General features: G+C 40.6%; 1 protein-coding gene across 1 annotated transcript in view; it reads left to right on the top strand.

The window, feature by feature from the left end:
• The first annotated feature begins 346 nt into the window (after positions 1–346).
• LOC140953614 (uncharacterized) overlaps positions 347–18,031 on the top strand; it is a 46,819-nt gene continuing 29,134 nt past the window's right edge. Inside the window, exons 1-2 of the mRNA XM_073403031.1 lie at positions 347–3,612; positions 3,784–4,380. Of these exons, the coding sequence (XP_073259132.1) occupies positions 565–3,612; positions 3,784–4,380 (3,645 nt within the window). The 5' untranslated portion in view covers positions 347–564. The remainder of the gene's footprint in view (positions 3,613–3,783; positions 4,381–18,031) is intronic.

Genomic DNA, 18,031 nt, shown 5'->3' with positions numbered 1-18,031 from the left:
ACTTTGTATTGTATTTGGTCCAGCCACACCACATGACAAAATAATCTGAGTCCCCCTAATGAGATGCATAGTCACCAACAGAACCATTAGAAAGGGGTGCGTTTCCATTGGTACCAATCGTACCATTGGTACCAATGGACCATCGGAATTGCCCTGTACCCAGGCACACCACATCAGAAAATAATCTAAGTCCCCTTAATGAGATGCATAGTCACCAATAGAACCATTGGAATAGGGTGCTTTTCCATTGGTACCAATCGTACCATTGGTACCAATGGAGACCCTTCTTATCACCACTAACACCAATGGAGTCTATTTGTGAGTATTGGACAACCCTCCGATGAACAGCTAAACTATTACAGAATTTGTTATCTAACTACTGATATATTAACGAATTTGGGTCTTGGTCATGCTTTAACATGCTTGTGTTGGGAAGTCAATGTTTTTACTTCATAGACCGTGTTATCTACACTATCACTGATAATTTTTCCCCCTCTGAACTAATTTGGTACTTGCAGGTTTAATTTTTCCAAAAAGGTTCCAAGCATCACAGGTGCATCAAATATGGCGTCTTTAAACGAATATACCGATGAACAGCTAAACTATTACAGAATTTGTTGTGTAACTACTGATATACTAGCGGAGGGTCTGAGAGAAATATTTAAACAAGAATGGGACAAACTGTACAAAACAACAAAAGGAGAATGGAAAGACGAGCCTCGTAATGGAATGGACTTTTTTAACGGAGAGTCTCCTCGAACTCAAAAAAGAAACGCTCGTCTTTTGGCCACTATGAAAAACGGAAACAGTGAGGAATGGGACTGCACAATGCTATTTTACGCCATCCTTTTCTCTGACTGCGTCGGGCCAGGTCTTAGCGCAACAGTCAGAAAAAATGTAGATGATCTACGAAATTTCAGGAATGAAGAATTCGCTCACATACCACAAGGCAGTCTCTCTGAGATCGATTTTCAGAATGCTATTAGCAAAGTTGACGTTGCGTTTCAAGCGCTTAGTCTTCCCACTGTAAAAATTCAAAACCTAAAATGTCAGAAAACATTTCCAACAAAAGATTTAACAAAGGTCCTCAAAGAAGTTGATAATCTGACACAAGAAGTTCAAGAAAAAGAGAGTCAGCGCCAGGTCCTTCAAGGTCAGCTCCAAAATGAAGCACCTTCATTTTGTGTTCTCCCTCCTAAACCTTCGCATGAAATCGGTGGTCGTGAAAGGGAAGTAGCAAAATTAGTCCAACAGCTGAGGGAACTTAATGAGTCCAGTGACAACAGGTTGAGTTATCTATACATCTCAGGGAATCCCGGAAGCGGCAAATCACAGCTAGCTGGCCTCATAGCTGAGAGATTCTTTGACAACCTCATAGAAATGCCAGGCGGGTCTTCATTTGTAATGACCTTAAATGCTGCAAGTCCAGATTCACTTCTGGAGTCGTATGCCTCATTTGCTCGCCATTTAAAGTGCCCAGAGTATTCAGTTATGGAAACCCTCGGCTCAAAGGATTCGACCGTGGACGAAAAGATCACTAGTCTTAAGATGCTTGTCGCTGTAAAAATTAAGTGTTACACGTCGTGGCTTCTGGTGGTTGACAATGTCACTACTCTGTCTTCAGTGCATGTCCATTTACCACAGTTTAAAAACGAGGCGTGGGCAAGGGGCCAGTTGGTGATTACGACCCAGGACACAAGATCAATTCCCTCAGAAAGCTCTTTTGTTAATCACATCTCGGCAAGCAAAGGTATGGAGCCCAATGACGCCCGTTCATTATTGTCCAAGCTTTCTGGTATCCCAGATAACGAACTGGTGGGAACAGTAGCACAAAGACTGGACTATCAACCTCTTGCTTTAGCAGGCGCTGCCGTCTTTGTTAAAGAGATTCGGCAGGACAAAGTATCGAGGCATTTTGGGTGGGAGGAATACCTGAAGATCTTAGAAAAAGGCAAAAGACAGAAAACGGAGGATACACTTGTTGACACCAATCCAGTTTATCCAAATTCAATGACCAAAGCAATAACGTTAGCCGTCGAGACACTGATGAGATCCGACAAATTTCAAAAACACCTTTTCACTTTTCTTGCCCTCTGCGCTCCACGACCATTGAACGTGGACATAGCAGTTAGTTACATCATGAACGCACATGAAGAGTTTGATGACGCGGACAAAGAATTAATTCGCATGAGATTAAAAAGAAGCTCACTTCTGCTGTTCCAAGATGACGAGGGTGGCTGTTTTATTCGACTTCACCAGGCTGTGCATGATGCTATAAAAACTGTAACAAAAGAGTGTCCAGAAAGTCAAACCGATGAGGTCGTTAGTGGGGTCATTACATCATTTAACGAATTTATCGTCGCAATTCCACCAGAGAATGAGCGACTAAACACCAGACACATCGTTCCACATTTGAAAGCTTTAATTATAGTAACTGACAAGGTGTTTTTGCAAGATAATTTCTTTCAAGTTCATGATAAGGAGATTTCCGAAAAATGTGAAAACCTTGGAAAAATTTGTCAAATGCACTGTGAATTCGAAGGCGCAAAAACATATTTTCAATCTTCACTTAATTTTAAGCTACAAGAGCTCGGCCCGGAGCATGTTAATGTTGCAAGAAGCTATAATAACTTAGCTTCGATTTACCAGGATTTAGGTGACTTTGAGCAAGCCAAGGAGTATCAGCAACGTACTCTGGACATTCAACTGGACAAACTCGGCCCGGAACATGTTAATGTTGCAACAAGCTATGGTAACTTAGCTTCGATTTACCAGCATTTAGGTGACTTTGAGCAAGCCAAGGAGTATCAGCAACGTGCTCTGGACATTGAACTGGACAAGCTCGGCCCGGAACATGTTAATGTTGCAACAAGCTATGGTTACTTAGCTTCGATTTACAAGGATTTAGGTGACTTTGAGCAAGCCAAAGAGTATCAGCAACGTACTCTGGACATTCAACTGGACAAACTCGGCCCGGAACATGTTAATGTTGCAACAAGCTATGGTAACTTAGCTTCGATTTACCAGCATTTAGGTGACTTTGAGCAAGCCAAGGAGTATCAGCAACGTGCTCTGGACATTGAACTGGACAAGCTCGGCCCGGAACATGTTAATGTTGCAAGAAGCTATAATAACTTAGCTTCGATTTACCAGGATTTAGGTGACTTTGAGCAAGCCAAGGAGTATCAGCAACGTGCTCTGGACATTGAACTGGACAAACTCGGCCCGGAACATGTTAATGTTGCAACAAGCTATAATAACTTAGCTTCGATTTACAAGGATTTAGGTGACTTTGAGCAAGCCAAGGAGTATCAGCAACGTACTCTGGACATTGCACTGGACAAACTCGGCCCGGAACATGTTAATGTTGTAAGAAGCTATGGTAACTTAGCTTTGATTTACAAGGAATTAGGTGACTTTGAGCAAGCCAAGGAGTATCAGCAACGTGCTCTGGACATTGAACTGGACAAATTCGGCCCGGAACATGTTAATGTTGCAACAGGCTATGGTAACTTAGCTTCGATTTACAAGGATTTAGGTGACTTTGAGCAAGCCAAGGAGTATCAGCAACGTACTCTGGACATTGCACTGGACAAACTCGGCCCGGAACATGTTAATGTTGCAAGAAGCTATGGTAACTTAGCTTTGATTTACCAGCATTTAGGTGACTTTGAGCAAGCCAAGGAGTATCAGCAACGTGCTCTGAGCATTGAACTGGACAAGCTGGGCCCGGAACATGTTAATGTTGCAACAAGTTATAATAACTTAGCTTCGATTTACCAGGATTTAGATGACTTTGAGCAAGCCAAGGAGTATCAGCAACGTGCTCTGGACATTGCACTGGACAAACTCGGCCCGGAACATGTTAATGTTGCAACAAGTTATGGTAACTTAGCTTCGATTTACCAGGATTTAGGTGACTTTGAGCAAGCCAAGGAGTATCAGCAACGTGCTCTGGGTATTAAACTGGACAAGCTCGGCCCGGAACATGTTAATGTTGCAAGAAGCTATAATAACTTAGCTTCGATTTACCAGGATTTAGGTGACTTTGAGCAAGCCAAGGAGTATCAGCAACGTGCTCTGGACATTCAACTGGACAAACTCGGCCCGGAACATGTTAATGTTGCAACAAGTTATGGTAACTTAGCTTCGATTTACCAGGATTTAGGTGACTTTGAGCAAGCCAAGGAGTATCAGCAACGTGCTCTGGACATTAAACTGGACAAGCTCGGCCCGGAACATGTTAGTGTTGCAGCAAGCTATAATAAGTTAGCTTCGATTTACAAGCATTTAGGTGACTTTGAGCAAGCCAAGGAGTGTCAGCAACGTGCTCTGGCCATTAGAGCAGACAAGCACTGGCTCAACAAAACACCAAATAAGGTACATGAAGGACTGCTAACAGACGCAAAAAACTTTATTATGGAAATTATATTTCTTCTAGATAGATTTTACGCAGTCTTTAAGGTTTATCGCGTTGGTGTTGTGTTAAAGTTTAAAAGGCTGAAGTTTTCAGGTTTTTTTTTTACAGCAGCATAAGTTGCGTCTTAAATTGCGAGGATCGTCTTTGCATTTTTTCTTCCGCAGTTCCAATATATGAAATTCATATAATCTTTATAAATAATTTTAATTTGATAAACTCCAAAACGTTTTACATATATTAATCATGGAATAGATGTTTGGGACGTTGGTAAGACATCTCTTAATTCAGGTTTGACTGTAAGAGTTTCTTTTTGAACTCTATTCCTGCTTTCCGTGTCTTCAAGTTTCTTCTGATGAAAAAAACCTGTTAGGCCTTGCAGATTACTCATGAAGCTGAAAGGCATTTATCACAATCCAAGAAAGAAGATGATGACGATGAGGATGATGATAAAGGCAGTAGTAGGGAAGGTAAAGCAAAAATCATTGTTAAGTTCAAAAGTTGTCCTCCTGCTAACTTTTTTTTTCTGATTTTAATCAAGGGCGCGTTCCTTTAGACTTGTGGGAAGGAGATGAAGAAACGGAGTCCTGGGACGACGACGTGGACGAGAATGAGGACGAGAATGAGGACGAGGACGAGGACTCGATCGAAGATGAGCACGAGCAAGAGGGCGACGACGACGACGACGACGACGACGAGGATGAGGACGAGGACTCGAACGAGGACGAGCACGAGCAAGAGGACGGAGCCGACGATGACGACGACGAGAACGAGGGCAGCGACGACGACGGCGAGGATGAGGACGAGGACTCGAACGAGGACGAGCACGAGCAAGAGGACGGAGCCGACGATGACGACGACGAGAACGAGGGCAGCGACGACGACGGCGAGGATGAGGACGAGGACTCGAACGAGGACGAGCACGAGCATGAGGACGGAGCCGACGATGACGACGACGAGAACGAGGGCAGCGACGACGACGGCGAGGATGAGGACGAGGACTCGAACGAGGACGAGCACGAGCATGAGGACGGAGCCGACGATGACGACGACGAGAACGAGGGCAGCGACGACGACGGCGAGGATGAGGAATATCCGGACCAGGATGAAATGAAGAGAACGTCTGCGTTGTTTTTACAAGGTTAGAAATAATGGGAGCTTGATAAGACTTATAAGATATGGAGCATCGTAAGTGAAATCCATGCATAGAACACTGCTTTGGCAAATCATCATCATCCGCTGTCAGCCGGTGCTACTAAGACTGATGGACTTAAGACTATAGGTTTCATCATAGTTTGATCTGTCGTTAGCACTCACCTGACAACGGTCGAGATCGATGTCTCTCCCTTTCACCGTTTTTTTCTTAGCAACATCTTTGAACCTTTACCTAGGGGTCCCTTGATTACGCACTCTCAAACAGAGCTGAGAGTATAATAGCTGTGTTGGATTATCCATCCTATGCATTCTTATAGGGTGTGTATACAGTTTTTGAATAAACTGTTCCTAATTTTTTTCATGCAGCAAAAGCTAAGAAGCGTCCAGCAGGGGCCGTTAAAGGAGGACTTTTCAGCGAAGAGGAAATTCCGGAAAGAAAAAGACCTCGTGTATCCCCGGCACCTTTCTCGGGTGGGTTGGGAGAAGGTGCAGGAACAAGTACCCCAGTTCTAACCGGTAGTGAAAAGAGCCCCCAGGGAAGTGAGAAAGTACCTCACAAGTAAGCCCATGACCTGTAAGGTCTTTTTTGAAAAAACCTTCAAGAGTAAACGGACAGGACTGTCTATTAATCCCACCATGGAAAAGCTTGCTGCTATTTTGAGGAAGATACTACGAGAGCAGAAGGCCATCAAAGGGAATCTTTATCTGTCGCTGGGATAACAGAGCTTACATCTGCATGCTGATCATTTCTGGATTCAAAGATAACTAACTGTTACCGGGGCTTTCGAGAAACGGGCCCCTGGCCCCCGGCCCCGTACAAGGCCATTATATAGGGAGTATACCCACTCCCCGGGATCACAATAGCTCTCTTCTTAAAACACAGTTTGAAGAATATTTCTTCCAGGCATTTTTAGTTTGTTAGAATTGAATGGTCTTTGAGTGCAATATAATTGGGGCAATCTTCTTAGTCCTTAAAGACCTCTATTTTTGCCATCCGAGATAAATGTGCCCCACACACCAACGGCCAAATGCTCCTGTACCCCTCGCCACTTTAAACATCAATTTATTAGCTGAACAAAAGTTGAAAGTTTTAAAACATATTAAAAAAGAGATATTCGGCAGGGTATCAGGCTCCCGTATTCGGTCTTTTCACTCCGTGTCTTTCCCCGCCCCTCCCCTGCTAACAAGCACTTGAAAATGAGTGACCTTGGGTGACCTCAATCCAGATTTCGGCTCGGTGTACCTTGATCGGTCGCGGTCGGTACATGATGGCGAACCAAGTGATTAGGGCTCTGTTCGTATACAGTTTGGCTTTGTTTTATGGCTTTATGGTATGTTTTTTTTCTGTTGTTGACTGCTATTAGGAACCTTGAAATACCGAGAAGAGGAAAGCGACGAGAAAAACGTAAGTAACGATCGGTAAATTTGCACCGGTGCAAACTCGGCCTGGTCGATTCATCTTGTCTGTTGTGCTTTGTATCTTAGTTAATTCGGTCATCTTTTTGCGTTTAATAGTGTTCACTACAGCAGGGACTCTTCGAAACGTTAGCTTTACACCAATTAATGAGAAAGCTGGCAAAATTGCTTCCCCATCCAGAGCATACTATTTTTAAAGCGGCACGTAGAGAAGAAAGCGCACTGTTAGCTAAGCTTAAGCTTATGTATGCAAGCTCATTTTGGGCGACTACAAACTGGTTTTCGTAATGACCATAAAAAACCCATGTCATTATTTTTCTCTGTGATGATTAGTTAATGGTTATTTTATATTTTTAATACCATTCTTTGTTTTCGATTCATTGACTGCCCAAAGAACTGCTATGATATATGCATGAAGGACGCCATCTAAATAAACAAATCAAACAAGTAATAAGGAGGCCATTATTTTCATGTTATAAGCATCCACCAGATGAATGTTAAAATCCTAATAGGTCAGTTTTCAAAACATGTCAATCAAGGCCTTGATACTTAACCTGATTGGTTGAAATTAACATCATGGCTGATCTTTCAGTAATCATTTAAAAATATCTTGTTAGTGAAGTGTAACGGGATTTCTGTATGCAATTCATTGTGAGAATTAGAAAGAGAAAGCATCAATTTCAGCTTGAAAGGAGAATAGAAGAAAGCAGTTTATTTGCTTTCTTCTATTATTTAAAGAACCATATAAAGGAAAAGACCTGTCAGCTTGATCAGTTTTACTGACTGTTAAATTTGAGAAGTCTCCCAATGGCTTGTTTTATTCACTAGAAGAAAGAAAGGAAAAATAATGCTGCCTGTGTGATTGTTATCTGCCATTTGACCACAAAAGCCTGTCATATAGGCTATGCTTTATCAATGAATCTGAAGTTTAACATCTGCTAAAAGATTCTGCTTTGCATATTCTTGCTTTGTATATATAAATTATTTATTTATTTTTCTTTTTAACTTTAAATATTTGATTTTATTGCTATTTTACATAGGTTCCTCAATTAGCTTCATAGTTAAAATACCTGACACTTAAATAGAGTTTATTATTATTTTTATTATTATTATTATTATTATTATTATTATATTTATAATTATTCATTAATGAAATCTTCATGAGGGTTAAATGCTTTGCCTGGCTTGACTGTTAAAGAGATGATGTTTTCATTTCTCTATAGCTCCCGCATGCCTTCTTGACCCTGAGCTTGGTGAACACCATTTTCTGAGAACAGCATCAAATATCAGGATCCAGTATGTTGCTAAAGGAGACACAGGGAAACCATTTATGCTGTGTCTACATGGGTTCCCCGAGGTAATGTACACACGTTGCTACTGTTTTATTATTTTTACTGTCAGTGCAGCAGATGCGTTTGTAAACCAAAGCCATTAAAAAGTTTAAATCATCCTGCCATCTGGATCTAGAAGTACAAGGGTTTGTTATTTGATCATTAAATTTTATTAATGAAGTTTACCATACCCTAAGAGAAACAAAAAACGCCTTGAGAGGACTCAGTCCAAAATATCATTAAAAAGAATTAGAATAGAAATAGTAATTATTAGTCAAAAGCAGCAGCAAAACAAAGAAGATATTTTAAGGAATACTAACAAATGGAACATACATATTTAGGTATTTTAAAATATCTTCAATTCAGATATAAAAGACTGGACATGACAAAATAAATCATTATTTTTCTCCGGAGATGGTAATTATAATTTGTACTGCTTTAGACCCAGAAGACCATCTGTTAGCAAGGGCTAACAAGGGTAAACATGCAAATAAAATTTGCCTGATGATTGCTTCACAAGAGGCATGAAACTTTGAGTAGCAATAAATGTTCAAGATTTAATCCAGTTCCATCAGTCTACTTGTAAGAAAATATTTTGTAATTTATTGACAGATGTAATGCCATTTTTCAAGGAAATACTGTTAATAAACCATTATTATTATTATTATTATTATTATTAATACAAAGAAGTTAAATATATAATTAATAATGAGTAACTTAGAAAATATTATGCATTGAAAACCATTGACCCTGTTTTAAAATCACTTTGCAGTTTTGGTATTCCTGGCGATATCAGCTGAAAGCTTTTAGTGATAATTTCAGGATGGTTGCTGTAGATTTGAGGTACTGTAAAAAGTATATAATGATTTGTAAAATACAAATTGCAAGTAGCCAAACTGTATTAGGCACAGCTGCTATAACTGTAAAACATACCTGAGTAATTAAGTTACACAACAAAATGTGTGATTTTTGTCCAGTTAGCTAACTTATTTTTGACATCCTTGAGACTGACAGAAATTATAGCTCAGTCACATGGTAATGTAATTCAAAGCTGTTGAATATGCCCATCCCCTATCCCATTCTCAGCAGTTTATTTTGATTTCATGAAAAACAAAATTAAAGAATTTTTGAAAAGCTAAATCTTACAGCAGTATTTTGTATTTAAGGGGCTATGGTGATAGTGACAGTCCTAAAGGGCGAGAACACTACAAGACATCATTATTGGTTAACGACATTAAAGAAATTGTAAGTGCACTTACATGTATTGCTGAAACAACAGATTGAGTGAAGAAAATATAAAAATGTTTAATCCTCTGTATGGACCTCGTAAACTTTGTTATAAAATATTTTATAGATTCAAAGGACACTTTTAAATTAAACATCATAGTCTAGAAGATTTTGTAAAAAGATCACAAATGCAAAAAAAACAAAAAAACAAAACAAAACAAAACAAAAATTAAATAAATAAGAATAATAAAATTTTTCTTCAATGCCTGTACAGCTTTGAGTACATGTTGTCCAATCCAGAAATAAGGGCTATAATATTTTATATTATACTGTGTTGCAAAGGAGGTCATCAGAGTTTCCTTGCAGCTGGTAAAAGAAAATTTTTATTTTTTTTATATCAATACCTGTAATGTATAGGATTGATAATGTAAGCTCAGAAAAGATATGAATACAATTTATTAATTTATTTACAGATTGAGGCACTTGATTACAAATCTTGCACTTTGCTGAGTCATGACTGGGGTGGAGCTTTGGCATGGTAAGGTGGCCACTGCACCATAATATAATCTCACAGATACTCGTCCATTAGACAGAAGTTATCAAGCCTCATGCTTGTGGGTGCCATCTTTCTGAGTGACAGTTATGACCCTTCTTAAGAACCGTTGATATAACCTGTCAATTCTGAACAAACAGAAGGTATACCTGGAGCTGGTATACCAGAACAAGTCTTGTAAACAAATGATTACAGGCTCTGCTGCCCTTCCCCACCCCAGTTTCCTTCTGTTTTATTTTCGTGTTCGCGCTTCCTCAATTTTGCTGACCTGACTATCTCGGAGCCTGAAACAGGCTAGCCTCCCATGCAGATATTCTTAGGGGTTCATTGCATGCTCCTGCCCCACTAACCTGTGATAAACGCCTAAGAACATTTACGTGGGAGGCTAGGAATAGCTACTTCAGTGAGGGCATGGTATTCACAGGCAAGCAAGAGCTTAGTATTTCCAGCAGTCATATTATCCTTGATTTTAAAAGCATAAGAGAGTTGGGGATGGTACAGAGTTCAATCAATAGGGGAGTCATAAAGCAAAAGATTGGACTGCGGGGGGAGGGGAAGTGATGAAACAAATCCTCCATTCAGGGCTTATTTGTGAGGGATAGCGGGGTATCTGTAATTTTAGTTGGTGGGGAATATGAACTACCCTTGGTTCTATTTTTTCTTTTGTTCATAACCATGAAAGAATGAAAGAACTAGGATGGTTATATGCTCGTGAAAGCTGAGGGAAATACCCATGCAGCTGCCAGCCCTTTGTGACAGCCCAAACTGATTGAGAATTCAAGGCTTAAGTGTATATTCAGTGTGCAAAGAAAGTAGTGTCTGATAGCCCAGGGCTAGTGGATTTTGCTATCGGGCGAGTGATTCTGTTTTTAACTTGCGTGATGGGCAAGTGATGTTTTTTGAGGAATTCAAATAACAGAAGAACTATGAAATCAATTCTGCTAGTCAAAAAGTTTTTGGGGCTAATTGAAATGATGTCCAGGCTAGTAAATGCTAGCTTCAGCTTGCCCGAATGGCAAGCTGTAAAAATGATTTTCTTTGCACCCTGAATATTTGTTGTTTTAAAATTGGTGTGGACTGTGAGCAGTCCCTGAGGAGTCGGAGAAAGTGGGTGGAGAAGGGAGAAGTTAACCTTTTCTTCTTGCATCTCTTCAGCTTCCTTCTCGGTTTACTTGTTCTTCAAAGTCCAGCAAAGCCCTAGTCTTTTTTGCACACCTCAGGCTGGAGTCATGCAGTGCTTCCTGCCCCAATGCGTGGGGGTGAGGAGCATTGTGTGATTTCCAGACCAAGCAGCTGTGAAGGAGACTAACATAGCCATGTGAAAGATACTTTTTCCTCTGTTGAGACCTGTGTCATTTTAAAGAAGAAATCCTTTTAACCCAGATTGTTGGGGTCAGGGTTGTTTAGTCAGTCCCCTCTTCTCTTGTGCTGACCAATTCAACTGACTAAAACCTAAGGAGTGTCTTATTAATTTGATAAATCTGTCTGTGTGTGTTTTAATCTCAGGTCTTTTGCACACATGCATCCAGAGTTTGTAGACAAATTGATATTTTGCAACATTCCACACCCAGGGTTAGTTCTAGCACCCACCACCTCCCTTATTTGTTATGTACAGTCATTTTTACAGTCACCCACCTAATTTGGACACCTCAGTATTACAGACAGTTTGCTTTGTCCCTGGGGAAAGAAATCCCTAACATTTTCTTCAAATTCACCCCCATAAAATGGATACCCCATTATTAAATATGGACACTTTCTATGACCCCTCAGTGTCCATATTATCGGGATTTGAATGTATAGACAATATGAACCATACTGCTATATACTGGGTTTTCTGTTTCACTAATTCTCAGAAAGTAAAAAAAAAAATTATGCACTTAGTTTCCACCAAGTAAAACTCTGCAACTGCACCTTAAACTCCATAAACACTGCTTCCTTCACACTTGACTATACAAGACCAACGTTAAACTCTCTTCGCTTGTGAAAGCTAGTTAATACCTCGTCTGGACTCATCTACTTATAAACTTACACAATAAAATTCTAGAACCTTTTTCAAATAGTCTAATTATAAAATGATTACAAAATATATGCTGTACAAAGGCTAACACAAGATCCTAAAATAAAAAATAAAAAGCTATGAACTCATGCAAAGCTTCTAGAATGTCAGCTGATCACCGAAAAGAAAATTTTGGTAACACCCTTATGCCCTAACCAACACGGCTCGCGCATGCTCCATTCTTGATCTGATTCTCTAAAACAGCTCAGTTTTCTTTTTTGTTAGTTCAATAACCACACAACAGTTCAATAACAACACCAGTACTTCAATGACCACACATTAGTTCATTGAGCATAAACTACATATAACTGCGGGAAAAATAGCCACAAATATGTTAGATATTTTTTGTAATTAGAATGTGTAGCACTAAGTAAAAACAGAGAGGGATGTGGGTATCATGGTTGCAAAACCCCGTCATACTTCATTATAATCTTCATCACATTTATTTATTTATTATCTTCATCACCTTCATTCATTTATTTACTTATTTATTTATTTATTTATTTATTTATTTATTTATTTTTTGGCTGCCTGAAATAACCATAGAGGCTAATGGAGCCAGGCAGCCAGTTGATAATGGTAATAATACTGAGTGGAGTCCAATTCGGTCTGTAATCAAACGAGTGATAAACAAGATCCTATGTCCGCGTAGCAGGAGTCCGATTTGCTTAATCACAAGTAGAGTAAAGACGCGGCGGTCGCATAGCGCGGGAAAGTGCCACGACTTGTTTCCCTGTGTGGCCAGTTGCACAGCGAAGTGACGTAGAATTAACGAAACTGACCAATCACCGTTCGTGTAAGACACTTAACCAAGCAGAAATCGAGGCGATTACCATTATCCAAAGAGAGGCTATCGTAAGTCAAATGCAACAAAGGGGATTGCTCTGGCCAATAGCATGAGAGGCAATTAATTAAATGAACCAATCAAATTACAGAGTAAATACTTTAAGGTGGCAAGCGCGGGAACTTGCTACGACTTGTTACACTTTTAGTTGCTTCACATGTGGCCGGTCACAGCGTTGAGGCGGGTGCCTTAGGTGCGAAAAAACTTAATTACTAACTGGTGAACAAATGTTGATTATCTTGAGTGTGTTTTGCTCGTATATGATCTTAAATGTATTTTGTGTTTGTAAAGGTGACAAAAAGAAAAAGAAGAAGTCGGGCAGTGGCTCCAGTACCTCTTCAAATAGCTGTTCATCTACCCCTACGATTGCTACAGACGGCGCTGCTAATACCATTGCTGCCGCTGCTACAAAGCTGAATCAGGACAGACCAGGGACTCCCTGTAAGTATATCCCCACCAACCGGGGGTGAGATACCTATTTTCCGGGTACCTAGATGAAATTGTACGGAACAAAACCTTCGTCAGGTACTATTTCTTTCACAGTATTTTACAAACTAGCATTTTGGATGTTGTTCCATTTGTTCCCGATCAGTTTCATGTCCCCCGTGTTGAAACAATTTTTTAAATTGTCTGGGTTTTTGTAGCAAAATCAAAGAAGCGCCCAGCAAGTGCAAGTAAAAAAGGTACCCCAGGTGAAGAGGGAAGTCCAGCAAACAAAAAACCTCGTGTATCCCCGGCACCTTCCACGGGAGGGGCAGGAGGAGGCTCAAGAACAAGCACCCCAACATCGACCGGTAGTGAGGAAGGCCCTCAGGGAATCACTGAAGAAGCCGTGAGAAGGTACCTCACAAGAAAGCCCATGACCAGCAAGGACCTTTTGCAAAAGTTCAAGAGCAAACGAACGGGCCTGTCAAATAATGAGACCGTGAAAAAGCTTGCTGCTATTGTTAGAAAGATACAACCCGAACAGAAGACTATCAGAGGGAAACTTTATCTATCGCTTAAACCACAGAGCTGAGATCTGCGCGCGAGAAGGTCTCTTGTTTCGTCCCATCCTCGCTTAAAGGGACAGGTTCACGGTGCAGCGCGTGCTCATACATTAAGTTACTTTTTTCCAAGTTATTATTAATTCTATCTGTTAATAATCCTACTCACATGTATCTCAGCGATCTCAGAGTGTATTTCTGCACTTCAGAGTAACCTGAAGTGGGATGGAGGAGTAAAAACGTGGAAAAATTAGTGGATTATGCCTACACTACCAACCTGGAATTTATTGTTGACCCGAAGCTTTTATTCCATGGTTGATTAATTTACAGCTAATTGCACCTAAGTTGGTCAAGGAACTGCCAGGGGAATGTGCAGATTGGTTCTTTGACATTATCATGACATGGTAATATTGCTTTCATAGGCGATACAGCATGTCCTGGCAGAAAAACAGCATTTTGATTAACGAGCATGCGCTAACCTGTCCCTTTAATCTTCTCGTGCCCACCTGATTAAGTCGGTTTAATAACAGATCTTTTTACCTTGGGTTGTGTGTTAATCCATTCTTAGTTTAGTCAAAAAACATCAGCGTTAGTTGCAAGTTATGCGTCATTACTACCAATAGAGCGTTTTCACTCACGTGGCCAGCATCTATGGAAAATTTATTGGAACAAAAGAAAGTGTTTACATAAGAAAAGAGCTCAACTCCCACAAGAATTGCTTGGAGCTCAACATGGCCGCCGTTTCATTGTTTAGGAACACCAATATGGCTTCCGTGACGTCATTTGAAACGTTCTATTACGCATGCGATTCCAATCCTAAAATGCTGGTCGTATGCGCAGTGCGTTTATATTGAGCCAGTACAGTCAAACCCCGTTAATACGGAAACTGAAGAAGCCATATTAGGTGTCCGTATTAAGTGGGTTGAATTGAGAGAAAATGTAGGGACTTTATTTCCCCAGGGACAAAGCAAACTGTCCGTAATAACGAGGTGTCCGTATTAAGTGGGTGTCCGTAAGGCAGGGTTTGACTGCAGAAGTTCGTGAAATCTTATCCCGGTACAGATCACGACTGAAGAGGATCTCCTGCCAATAGACCTTTTAGACTGTTCGCAGTAACCTATTCTCCCGTAAGATTGTCGAGATCGAGTACCTACCGTTACGGGAGGCCACCTTGGTTTTAAAATGTACCGAGTGGGTGGACGTCGGGTTTAAGCGTCCCCCATTCCCTAGGTGTATTTGATACTCATCCCCAGGCTATACGCGGTAAGTAGGCGACTGTGAACAGTTCATAACATGGACCTTTCTGCATTCCACTGTTCCATTCCAATGAAATGAGCTTGAGATTAAATTTCAAACAAAACACTGTATTTTGTCAATAGACCTCTTAGACTGCAAAACAGTCGTACTTTTCTTAAAATCGGTTTTGCAAGGTGCGAAGCGCTGGCTGGTCGATATTTTCGTGCTAAGCACGTGGGCTTCACACGCCCATGGGGTGTGTCTCTCTCCAGTCCCACTCTCCGTTTGCACCCTCACTCCAGACCTTTTCTGCTTGCGTGCGTTCGCGTGCAACCACGTGCATATGTATGCATAATTTATGCGACACAAAAGGTAAATTCCGGCATCGCCTGATCTGAAAACAAAACAGGTCTATTCAAGTCACAAGTTGGTGACTTCCTTCAAAGGAATAGGGGAGAGATCTATCTTTAAGTCCTGCCACAGGCGCACCATCCGAAATGTTCGAGGCATCGTAATGTCACACGCGCTATTTGATCTTATACCGGTCATGCGGGTATCTTGTCTCCACACCTCATGCTTAGTAGATTTCTGTTAGTCTTAAGGATGTCAGTACTCGATATAATTAGATAAACTGTCTCGTTCCTAGGCGTCTCAAGTGTGTTTGGAGAAACGGAAAACGCGACTGAGGGCAATAGTATCGCGTAATGGACCATGGTAACGTTTAGCTTTGACGCAAACGACGCTGGGAAGGGTAATTGAAAAAAACGAGATAAATCAGTGTCTTGGTGGCCTGCCTACTCGTAAAACACTAAATAACAGCAAGACAAATCGTTGTGAATCAAAACCACGATAATTTTGCCATAAAATAAATCCTATTGACCAAGCTTGTTCTGTCAAGATAACTGGATATTGGCGTCAAGATAACTGGATATTGGCGTCATTCTTTTTTTCATTGGCCTCGACTTCGTCTCAAAGGGAATTTGGCCAAATATCCTGTCATATTGACCTCACGCTTGGTCAGTAACGCGTATTTGGAAAGTATAATGATGAAAATAGAACCGTCGTCACGCCTTAAAACATTCCGCTTTCGTTTTGACAGGCTGTTTCCCTTCGTCATTGAAGCAGAAGGTCAATGATACCTTATAAACACTTCGTATCCTCGAAATTTGCTGCCTGAGTCAGGAGTTCCAGACGGTAAGACCAGGGCGGATAAAGGTTGGGCGGTGAAACGAGCGCTCCGCTCTTCATTTAATGTGTGATGCGGAGTAGGACTGGCACGAGCGCTCTTTCCGCGCTTCCGGTGCGCTTGAAGGCCGGCGAAATTTTCCTTTTTGCAAACCGGAAATCCTATTTTCTTTCTGTAATTTCAGGCTACAATGTTAAATAGATAAATTCCTTTCATAACAATATCAATAAACAGTTTCATATGTTTGTGTCTGTACGTCTATAAGTCAAACTTGTTGGTCGTATAATGCCAAAATTTGACTTTAATTTGAAAGTATTGAATACCTCCTCCTTCCACTAAATATCACTTAATCGTCTTTCGCAGTTTCGTTTGCAAAAGCTTAACACTTCTTAACCTCAATTTTTACATATGTTAAAGGGGGATAAATTTTGTACAACATAACAAAAAATTAGATTGATATATATTGATATAGTGGCGTTGTACTTCTTCAAACTTTGCTTCTCGGGTGCAACGCGCTATGGCGATTCGCGCAATGCGTTGCAAATCCGGCAACCGCATGTAAAGAAAGTTTATTGAGGTTAGTTGTAAGGTTTTTTCTCAGTTTTCCTCTCTAAAACAAAACAAGGTAAACAGTAAAAACTGAGGGGAAACTAATTTTGAAGTTTCGAAGAAACAGAAAGACGTATGAGATGTTTTTTTCAAAATTAAAAAGAAGGATGATGGTGATTGAACTGATTAGCATAATTTCACCTTGCACGAGCTGCACGCATTTATAAAATACACGTCATCTAGTTATGAAACACGATTTGCTGTCTTTTAGTTTTTCCATGGATGACATGGATGAGATTTTCCTTCCTGTTTCAGACAGTACTTAGTTGTTTTTGTTTTGGAATAACATCGACATTGGTGGGTATCAGAACCAAAATATAATTCAGTGGTAGAGTCATGGAAGAAATAAAAGAAACCCTTTGAAAGAGATGTTTGTCTACTCCAACTAAACCTCCCGCAAAAAATAGCAACATTTGCCTCTCGGAGACAGCGTACCAGCACAAAGGAACGAGGAAGAAGTGCAAGAAAACAAATCAAGCCGCCATAATTCAGTGACAGCGGCAGTGTCTAATGTACAAACCACATCACAAGCCCCGACCGAAGTCGAAAACAAGCGACATTTCTAAGCAGAGTCCCAGTCCACTGCATCACACCTTTTTGCTCGGACGCGCTCGTTTCACCGCCCAACCTTTATCCGCCCTGGGTAAGACAAATAAGGCAATGAGCAGCCGTTTTTCTACACGCGGTCAAAAACCTTTACTTTGTATAAGAAATGGCATGTTCAGTTATATGGTAGGATTGAATGGTGCGGAAAGCTTCTTTGTCGATTATTCAGACTATGAGATTGTTCAAAAGAACGTCGAACGGATGGTAAGGAATAATAGCATTTTTGTGACCATTTTTTACCGTTTCGGTCCATTGTTCGAGCTGCCGAAGTAAGCTCTTGTTTTGGAACGGTCTGGAAGCAAAATTAAGTGAAAAGAAGCTTCGACCAGCGGCAATAACGTAGAGCCAATACAAAAGAACTATTGCGCACTTAGAAGTAACTTTTTTAAGTTAACTCTTTTTGGATCTT

This window comes from Porites lutea, chromosome 12, assembly GCF_958299795.1.
Source record: "Porites lutea chromosome 12, jaPorLute2.1, whole genome shotgun sequence".
Classification (NCBI taxonomy): domain Eukaryota; kingdom Metazoa; phylum Cnidaria; class Anthozoa; order Scleractinia; family Poritidae; genus Porites; species Porites lutea.
The sequence above is the reverse complement of the archived record's forward strand: the minus strand, read 5'-3'. Positions and strand labels throughout refer to the sequence as shown.